The sequence below is a fragment of the Trachurus trachurus genome, assembly GCF_905171665.1.
Source record: "Trachurus trachurus genome assembly, chromosome: 14".
Lineage (NCBI taxonomy): Eukaryota > Metazoa > Chordata > Actinopteri > Carangiformes > Carangidae > Trachurus > Trachurus trachurus.
Genome location: NC_139903.1, coordinates 2,702,998 through 2,713,621, shown reverse-complemented (window position 1 = coordinate 2,713,621; position 10,624 = coordinate 2,702,998). Strand labels below are relative to the sequence as shown.

Sequence of the window (10,624 nt, the reverse complement as noted above, 5' to 3'; positions counted from 1 at the left end):
ATATTTCATGCATTTTGCTCGGAAAATCTGCAGCGAACAAGCGAAAACGTACTCCGACACCTCTTCTCCAAACCAGAAAGTACAGTGAGGACTGTGATGCCCTCAGGCAACAAGCCAATTTTTTTTTTTTTTTTTTTTTTTTTTTACATCTTTACATCTCCACAATGCATCCCTTTGAATGATGACATACTCTAAAATGAGAGAAGGCCATAGAGAACCAATAACAATGCTTTCAGTTGTCACATGACTTTCAGGAAGCAATATTGAAACCCTTTTTTGCAGACTTTTCAAAGGAAACATCACTTGGCCACTTTGCTCCACAGAAACGCTCTGAAAACATAATTCTGTCCCTTTTCGTCTGGAGAAAAATATTTTCACAATAATATGTTAGTCAACCTTAATTTCTGAGAGTGTCGTGCAATTTATTTGCAAATTAAATAATGAAAACTTGTTCTTTTTGCATTTTAAATTCTTTTGATTTCTTTAGATATTAATTTAGTCTACTTTAAGACATAAAAACATCCTAACTGGCATCATGAAGTGTACCATAAAGCGATTATATGATGTGTTTGCATCTTCTTGTCAACCGAGCTGAACCGCTCTGTGACATCGGGAACTCGAACCTGAAGCCAGACAGGTTTTAATTCAGAACGTGATCATGTTCAAACGTTGAGCAGAGTCCATCATGAATCTCTAGATATTTTAAAAGGAACTACATCATGACAGAAGTAACAGTGGACAGCAACAGTTTGAAGAAAACAAATGTATAAATAAATCTGAATAAAATCAAATGGTAAATGTGGAAGCCCAACTCCACAACAACAACAGAGCTTCATAATAAGCCCTAATCAACAATTATGATGATCAAAGGTCAAAATGATGAGATGTAGAAGGAAAATGAGCCTAAATAAAGACAACTAAAGACATCAGACTTCACCAGCTGGTGCATTGTGGGATTTATACGTTGTTACAACCCTGGCTCAGTAGGGAAAAAGGGACGCAACACAATATGCCTTGGTGTAAAAGGCAGAGTAAGTTTATTGCCTTGGAGAGGTGGAAATGAAAGGGGCAACAGAACACAAAATCAACAGAGAAAGAGGGCTGGTGGGTGCTGGTCAAATGAAAAATGGAATAAAACAGAAAGAAACTTGTCTAAATCCCGCTCTGATGCGGTCGGTCTGGACGTGTGTGTGGGTAAAGCACCGGACTTTTGGTCGTTGCAGAAACGGGACACGTTCACTAAGCACACGAACGCACACGAACGCACACGTCAAGTGTGTGAGTGTGATCAAGCGTGTATAATGGGACAGAGCCAGCGACGTCCTGACGGCGTCTGATTGGCTGCACACGTGAACTCCTTATACCTTTTATATAATTATGAATAACATGAATTTATTTATTTATTTACAAATACTCTGTGGTGAACTGGACTAATGATAAAAACATAGGCATCTCTCATCCTTATCCTCTTCCTCCTCCTCTTTCTTGCTCTTTCTCCTCTTCTTCTTCCTCCTCCTCCTCCTCCTCCTCCTCCTCCTCTTTCTTGCTCTTTCTCCTCCTCTTCCTCCTCCTCCTCCTCCTCTTTCTCCCTGACTTCACCCACCACCCGGGGCAGTGACGTCCTGCTTCTCTTTGTTCTTCTGTCGTTTCACTAACAGAGAGTCAGTGATTCAAACTCAAATAGCTTTATTATCTTACAACACATTCACACACACACACAAATGTTTTTAAATTCATTCATTTAAATAACTATGTTGTATTATTATAATATAACATACTGTCTCATATACTGTTTTGTCATAACACCATCGCTTATCATTACATCACTTTACCTCATGTTATATTATATAAGAAGATCAAACTGACCTACATCCTTCGGCCACAAATAACTCACAACGACCAGAAGAAGTCATTTATAAACCAAGATTTAATCTGCACGGGCAGGAATCACTAATAGCAGATAATAATCTTTCAAACTGTGGATACGAGGCACTAGAACTAGAACAGATCGAAAAAATGCTTTTAGCCATTTCAACATGGCCGCTCACTCTATATTTTTACCCCTGGGCCGGGGCAGATTTCTGTGATGTATAGTGATGGATTCAGATGTTTAAGTTTTCAACATGTGTGAAAAATTCAGCATAAAACACAAATTTACAAACTTTTTATTACAAACGATGAACTGAAAGTTTACAGTAATAAGAGTCCACAGTGTCTTAACATTAGCTAACAAAACTAGTTAGTGAGCATTTAAGATAAGATAAGATAAGATAATCCTTTATTTGTCCCACAGTGGGGAAATGTACAGGGTTGCAGCAGCAGACAACAGCAAAGAAATGTATAGGACAGAGAGTAAAATAGCCAAGAAATAACAATTAATTGCGTCATAATATCTAGAAATAACCCAGAAATAACAGTCAATTTCATAGTAATGTAGAGAAATATAGCCAAGAAATAACAATTGATTGTGTTGAAATATCCCAGAAATAACGGTCAATTTCAATGACTTAGTGGAGAAAAACACTACAAAGCATGAAAAATATGTGTAATATTTTGTCTTTATGAAATTTATGACATTACTATGAAATTGACCGTTATTTCTCGGCTGTTTCTTGACATTATCATATAATTACAGTAGCCGCCTGTAAATTGAAGGGTTACCAAAGAAAGCAGTGTTTGTAGTAGAGTATTTATCATTTGAATTATGTTAATACGTTTGCAAATATTTCTTCATCAAAACAGTAAAACCTGATGTGTTTATGTCCAGTTAGCAGGAAGCTGCTGAGCTTATGATGTTAAGTAGAGTTAAATCAGAAGTAAGCGATCCGGTCGTTTTGGCTAATGCTGCGTTCCAGGCAGGCTTTTGAAACCGTAAATTACAGCTTCAAGTCACAACTTATGACTTTGTAGCGTTCCAGACAACCCACTCGTGTTTCTCCGACCTGTTTTACCTGTGAAAGTCACTATAACTATAACGGCCACTCGTAACTTCTGACCCGTGAACTCGTACCAGATCGAACTGGTACGACTTCACAGGTCGGAAAAACACGAGTTACGAGTTGCCTTGAACGCACCATAACGTCTTGTCAGCCGATGGAGTTAGCAGCCCCCGCCCTCGTCATGGATCTATTGGTCCTCGTCCCTACGTCACCACATTCAGGCGCATCCCTTGGCTGCACACACAGAGAGGACCGCCCCTTTATGCCGTTCTCTCTCCTCATTGGATAAAACTTGTAGGATACAAGAAAAGTTTTCTCCTGGGCTCAGAGCAGAGCAGAGTGACTGACAGACCCGTGTTTCAGTCCAAACACTCTATGTAAGTGATTGCTGTCGGAAGATAGAACTATTTAAGACTTATATTAACACAAAAATATCGCTTACTTCTGCTTTAAATACTCGAGGAGGCACATTTTAATACTGCAAAAGCTGAAATATTTGTTTTTAGTGTATTTGTGTTCACTCTAGCCTTATTTGTGTGTGTGTGTGTGTGTGTGTGTTTGTGTTTCCTGTGCAGATTCCCGGGGCGGCGATGGACAGAGTCAGCCTCCTGTGGCGTCTGCGGCGCCGGGCTCGCCGCGGCGTGCTGTGCATGGCCTTCTTCTGCATCTCCATGGCGATGCTCTACGCCCTGTGCGCCGAGAACAGCGTGCCCGTCACCGACGCCATCTTCGGGGTGCGGGCGCGGACCCGCGCTCAGCCTCGCGCACACTCCGTCATCAAGGTCAGTCAGTCGGTCCGCTGTGGTTACAGAGTTAGTTAGTTAGAGCAACAGATCGATGATTATAACCAGAATCGTTCACTTGGCGACACGAGCACAACGTTTGGCACAAAACAAAAAAGTCGCTGGCCACTCAAAAAATTCAATATGGCGACCATTTTTCAAGATGCAGCCATCTTCAAAACAACATTTCACATGGCTGTTATGACAAAAACAACACTTATAATGATGAAATATGAAATATGAGACCCATAAACACTTTAGATCAAAATGAATGAATTGTCCCATCACTACGACAGAGCAGTGCAACGGCTGAGTAACATAATCGTAGATGACTGCATCCACCCTCTACATCACTGTTTCTAGTTACTATAGTCAGGGAAAAGTCCCCAAGGCAAATAATAACTACATCTACAAAAAACCCTTTGTCCCTGTGGCCATAAACCACCTCAACCAGTAAAGATAAACACCTTGAAGCCTGCTACATTTAACTAAATCAAACCTAGACTGCGTAATAATGCATTTCATATTTATAATAGATTTTATACTTGACTTGATACTTTTTCATGTGGCTGCTATTGGGACTGATTGATTTATTATGTAAAACTTTTATGTCAATTATTTTAAAGTGACTACGAGGAGTTTCACTACAATTCCCATGAGCGTCAGCACGCATGGTGAAATTCTTGGACAGTTGCAAGAGGGACAAAAGCGAAAGCATTTGCCAAGAATGTTTTAATTAATCGAGTGAAAGTCGGAAGTTCAAAGACGATCAGATACCGTCGTAGCTCCGACCATAAACGATGCCAACTAGCGATCCGGCGGCGTTATTCCCATGACCCGCCGGGAAGGAAATGCTGGGTGAGTCGACCACTAAATAATAATATCAAAATAACTATAAAGACAAAACCATATATTTATAGAAAATGGGCCCATTAACAAGTGGTAACATAGATTCATCCACATTAATATGAGACTTTTTTATAACCAAAAGCAAACTCCTCGTCCCTTTATTGTGTTGCTGTTGATGTTATGAAATGTTTTCTTTTATAAATGTGTTTTTATGCAAGCCAAGGACAAACGTCTGCCTTTGCATGCAAATGCAGACAATAAAGTATTTCTATTTCTATTTCAATAATTACACGCTGCTGTTATCGGACATATTGGTTCCATATCCGGAAGCCATCTTGAAAAACCATATTGATTTTTTTTTTGCGTGACCTTTAGAGAGCATCTGAGCCAAGTTTCATGCTTCTTCCTCAGGTGCTGCGCGGCGGAGCCAAGCCGATGTACATCGACCCTCAGAAGCTCCCGGGCGTCGTCCCCGGCGACCCTCATCGTCCAATCCCTGTGCTCTCCTCTCCCAACCACACCCACGAAGCCCGCGAGGCGCCGCCCAAGAAGAAGCCGAGGGAGCGCGAGCCGTCCGGCTTCTTCGCTCACCTGCTGCCGCGCCCCTTCACCCGCGCCCTGGAGACCCTGTTCGGCGGCCGGCGGCGCGGCGAGCTGAGCGGCCGAGGAGGCGACGCCGAGTTCTTCGGACCCAACGGGCCGCTGGGAGAAGTGTGGGACGACGAGATGTCCAGCAACATGTTGGGGAGCAGACTGAGGAAGGTGGTGCAGAACTACCAGGTGAGCTGCTGTGGTGGTGCATTCAGGGACCAGGCGTTCACAAGGAAACCCCATGTTTTTCATGTAATCCATCTTTACTTTTATCATAGCTGTTCAAAGCAAAGTTGAATTGGATCAGTCTGATCCAGATACAAACTTTACAAGATCAAATCGTGTTAAAGGGATAGTAGCATTTTTTTTAAAGTGGGGTTGTATGATCTCCAAATAGCCCCTAAGTACTTTAATTGCAGTAGAAGACTCTCTGCACTCCTCCCGTTAGCAACGCCAGCCCATAATAGCCCTGCCCAGAGATTTACAACATACAGTGTTGTGAATGGACAAAGAAACGGCCTATTTTCACGGCCTAAAAGAGGTTTTACCTGAAAAAAAAAAAACACAGTTCCATTGTTCGCTATAATATATTTTTTCCAGCCCTTCAAAGTGCAGGAAAAACACAGTTTTTATTTGGACCGAACCAACTGCTGATCGGCGTGAGGTCAGTGAGGTCTTCAAACTTTTAATCACACACATTTTTCCACTATTTCCGCCAAAATCATGTACTTTCCTTTGGTCCTGTGACATCAAGGGATGTCAGAGACACAAAACACCAGCACTAAAATACTCACAGGACTCCAAGGATTCAGAAAATGTACAATATACCAATACTGCTTCATTTTGAGGGGTGGTTTTCCAGCCTTATATTAAAAGTGTTTTTTTGCTCTGACAGTTAGACCAAAGCCATTTTAGTGGGGCAGATAAGCAAACTAATTGTGCATTTTATGACTAAAGCATGAAACTTTCAGCATTTCATCTACATACCCCAAGGTTTGATTTCAGACGTGGAACCACTTTGGTGGCTGACCTTTGGTGACCTTTAGGGGTCTTTGACCTCACCATTGCATTTTTCCACATTATTCTCCATTGGAAACCTATGAAAATCTGGGAAGTAAATCATTACCAATATATTTCTTCACCATTGTGTTTAGGAAGGTGTGTGATATGATGTAATAAAATGTTGAAATTCCTCTCCAGTGGGAAACCCCCTAAAAAACGACTCAAAGTTGGGGTACCCGTAACCAGATTTTTCAAAAATTCCTAAATGTTAAATTTGGCTTATCTTGTGAGGGGTCAAACTAGAGGTTTTTCATGATTCTGAGTTGATCGCAAACATTAGTTTTACACCCAAAACACTCCTTAGTGGAAAAAAACAGCCACATCCACTTGGGTAGTGCTGGGAGCTTCTGCTACAAACAAGCTTAAAACATAGACTTATTTAATTTTTTACTCGATCAAATTAAACGTTGTGCTTCCTGTGTTTTTCCAGGCGATGAATAAATACGGCGTGGAGGTGTCGGGCCCCGGCGGCGTGTCCAGCCGGCCGAAGCTGAGCGGCCCCGAGCTGCTCTGCCAGCTGAAGGACAAGGTCGAGGTCGCCACGCTGACCCCCGAGCTCCCGCCCTTCTCCTCGCTGCCGTGGGCGACGCAGCTGCCGCTGAAGCCGCTGACCTCTGACCTCGGGCCGTACAAGAGCTGCGCCGTGGTGTCGTCGGCCGGCTCGCTGCGGTACTCCGGACTGGGCAAAGAGATCGGTGAGAGGATGTTTAGATTATATTAGATATTAGGCTTTTATTTTGAAAAACTGATTAAATTAAAGACTTAAAGCTCCTTATTTATTGTGTTTTATTTTGAAGTTTTGATCCATGAGCAGATATAAAAACCACCTTAGGAGAGGAGAGGAGAGGAGAGGAGAGGAGAGGAGAGGAGGAGAGGAGAGGAGAGGAGAGGAGAGGAGAGGAGAGGAGAGGAGAGGAGAGGAGAGAAGGAGAGGAGAGGAGAGGAGAGGAGAGGAGAGAAGGAGAGGAGAGGAGAGGAGAGGAGAGAAGGAGAGGAAAGAAGGAAAGGAGGGGAGGAAAGAGGAGAGGAGAGGAGAGGAGGAGGAGGAGAGGAGAGGAGAGGAGAGGAGAGGAGAGGAGAGGAGAGGAGAGAAGGAGAGGAGAGGAGAGGAGAGGAGAGGAGAGGAGAGGAGAGGAGAGGAGAGGAGAGGAGAAGAGGAGAGGAGAGGAGAGGAGAGGAGAGGAGAGGAGAGGAGAGAAGGAGAGGAGAGGAGAGGAGAGGAGAGAAGGAGAGGAAAGAAGGAAAGGAGGGGAGGAAAGAGGAGAGGAGAGGAGAGGAGGAGGAGGAGAGATGAGGAGAGGAGATGAGGAGAAAAGAGGAGAGTAGGAGAGAGAAGGGTTTTTTTTTTTTTAAAACCAAACTTTAATTATCAGTCCATACTATGTCACACAACTCTATCAAATTCAAAAGAGGAGGAGAGGAGAGGAGAGGAGAGGAGAGGAGAGGAGGGAAGAGAGGAGAGAAGCAAAGGAGGAGAGGAGATGAGGGAGGAGGAGGAGAGGAGAGGGAAGAGAGGAGAGGAGAGGAGGGGGAGAAGAGGAGAGGAGGAAATGAGGAGAGGAGCGGAGAGAGGGAAGAGAGGAGAGGAGAGGAGAGGAGAGAAGGAAAGACGGAGAGGAAAGAAGGAAAGACGGAGAGGAGAGAGTAGAGGAGGAGAGGAGAGAGAAGAGGAGAGGAGAGAAGGAAAGGAGGAGAGGAGAGGAGATGAAAGAAGGAAAGGAGGAGAGGAGAGGAGGAAAGGAGGAGATGAGGAAAGGAGAGGAGACAAGGAAAGGAGGAGAGGAGGAGAGAGGAGGAGGAGGAAAGGAGAGGAGAGGAGTCTCTCTGAGGTGTTTTATTTTGTGTATTTTTTTGTGTCTAACAACAACAACAACAACAACAGACTCTCACGACGCCGTGCTGCGCTTCAACGGCGCTCCGACCGTCGGCTACGAGAAGGACGTCGGCTCTAAAACCACCATCCGCCTCATCAACTCACAGGTGAACACACAGCAGCTGCTTCTAGGCTTTAAATGGCACCGGAAAGGTATTAGTCAAAAATTATTCCTGTTTTTAATGACTTTTAATCCGCTTTAAATTTATGTAAACGTTGTATATATAGTGTATTATCTGTCTGTGGACATTGACAAACTCATTGATCATTAGATGAATCCAGGAGTTCTCAACTAGTCTCACTCTGGGCTCCACATTTTCTCATGGTCATTAAAGCAGATATCAGTGGAATGTTTTTGTTAATATAAGTCCTAAATAGTCCTATTTTCCGTCAGCAATCACTTACATGAAGTATTTCAGCCTAAACACGAGTCTCTCCGTCACTCTGCTCTGCTGTAACCCGAGGAGAAAATTTTCCTTGTGGGATACAAGTGTTATCCAATGAGGAGAGAGAACGGCATGAAGGGCTGTGTGTGCAGCCAAGGGATGCGCGTGAATGTGGTGACGTAGCACGAGGACCAATTGATGCCTGACAAGGGCGGGGGCTGCTAACTCATGGTGCGTTCAAAGAAACTCGTACTTTGTGTTTTTCCTTCCTGTGAAGTCATACCAGTTCGATCTGGTACGAGTTCACGGGTCGGAAGTTACGAGTGGCCGTTATAGGGAACTTTCACAGACAACAGGATGGTAAAAACACGAGCTACGGGTTACCTGGAACGCTACCAAGTCGTAGTTGTGACTTGAAGCTGTAACTTACGGTTTCAAAAGCCTGCCTTGAACGCAGCATTAGCCGAAACGGCCTTGAAGCTGATATCTGCTTTAAGTCTCGACCCACTTTTATAGAATTCAAACCAAGAATTTTTTTTTAAAGCCTTTAAAAACTCATTTTGCTCTTTATTGAGCAAAGTGCATTTCAGAGCACATGAATGAAACTGAGGAGGACCATGACAACTGCATGTACGGAAGTGAATAAAATAATATCAAACTGCACAAAATGGAGACCAACAAAACGATATATTTGACTTCTAATGCATCTCTGCATTCAGAGCATATTCACAAAAGTGAATAAATATCAAATTGCACAAAATAAAGACCCACAAAACAAAACAAGATTTACTGCATTCAGGCCACATTAATAAGAAACTGATATCTCTGCATCTCATTTCTAGTCAAAACTAAACTCTTTTCACTTAAAATGAGACTCATCACCTAAAAATTCACTTGTTTTTAGATAATTTCACTTGTTTCAAACACATTTTTATTTGAAATAAGTAGAAAAATCTGCCAGTGAAAGAAAGTTTTTTGTGCTTGTAATAAGGAAGAAGATTTTTCTACTTATTTCAAATTGAAATCTGCTTGAAAGAAGTAAAAAGTGTCTAAAAACAAGCTACTTTTTATGTGATGAGTCTTATTCTAAGTATAATGAGATTTGTTTTGACTAAAAATAAGACAAATATTCTTGGTAAGACCCACTTTTGGGTCCCGACCCACCGGTTGAGAACCACTGGATTAATCAATATGCACAGATCATTGTGAATCAGTGTCGTATTGATGCGGATGCGTTTGTGCGCGTCGTGCAGTGCAACACAGAACCAGACTCTGATGGTCCGCAGCTGGCCAGTTGCTACGGTAACCGTTGGTGTTTTGATCTATCTGGTCTATTTCTGTCCTCACGTTTTCCCACACGATGGGAAAATGAAGAGACTTTATGCGTGACACACATTTTTTTTTTTGAGGACAAGCTGCTACTTTGTTGTTGTTATTTTGCAGTTGTGATGTTTTGCCGTTGAATGAATTCAGTTCAACTTTTATTTAAGACATAAAACATGAGATTTAAGACTGTTTATTCATTTAAATGTGGTTGTTACATTACAAAGATAAAAAGTAGAAGAATAACAAATGTAGAGATATAAAAACGATGCAAGACATACCAAAATGTTTCAGTAATATACATATATATATAGTAGCCTACATACAGTACTGTGTTAAGGTTTTAGGCAGGTGTGGAAAAAAAGCTGAATGCTCCTCTCCTCTCCTCCTTTCTCCTCCTTTCCTCTCTCTTCTCCTCCTCTCTCCTCTCCTCACACATTTTTTTTTTTACATTTTCCCTACCCTATATATACAGTACTGGGCAAAGGTTTTAGGCAGGTGTGGAAAAAAAAGCTGAATGCTTTCAAAGATGGAAGTGTTAAAGCAGAAGTAAGCGATATTTTTGTGTTAATATAAGTCTTAAATAGTTATATCTTCCGACAGCAATCACTTACATAGAGTGTTTGGTCTGAAACACGGGTCTGTCAGTCACTCTGCTCTGCTCTGAGCCGAAGAGAAAACATTTATCGTATCCTACAAGTTTTATCCAATGAGGAGAGAGAACGGCATAAAGGGGCAGTCCTCTCTGTGTGTGCAGCCAAGGGATGCGCCTGAATGTGGTGACGTAGGGACGAGGACCAATAGATCCATGACGAGGGC

The 10,624-nt window shown here is 42.5% G+C and overlaps 1 protein-coding gene across 1 annotated transcript in view; it reads left to right on the top strand.

Moving 5' to 3' along the window:
- Positions 1 to 3,517: 3,517 nt before the first annotated feature.
- The window catches only part of st6gal1 (ST6 beta-galactosamide alpha-2,6-sialyltranferase 1), a gene marked incomplete at its 3' end in the record, with an annotated part of 13,383 nt that continues 6,276 nt past the window's right edge, over positions 3,518 to 10,624 (top strand). Inside the window, exons 1-4 of the mRNA XM_083986893.1 lie at positions 3,518 to 3,721; positions 4,982 to 5,350; positions 6,654 to 6,918; positions 8,106 to 8,203. Of these exons, the coding sequence (XP_083843019.1) occupies positions 3,530 to 3,721; positions 4,982 to 5,350; positions 6,654 to 6,918; positions 8,106 to 8,203 (924 nt within the window). The 5' untranslated portion in view covers positions 3,518 to 3,529. The remainder of the gene's footprint in view (positions 3,722 to 4,981; positions 5,351 to 6,653; positions 6,919 to 8,105; positions 8,204 to 10,624) is intronic.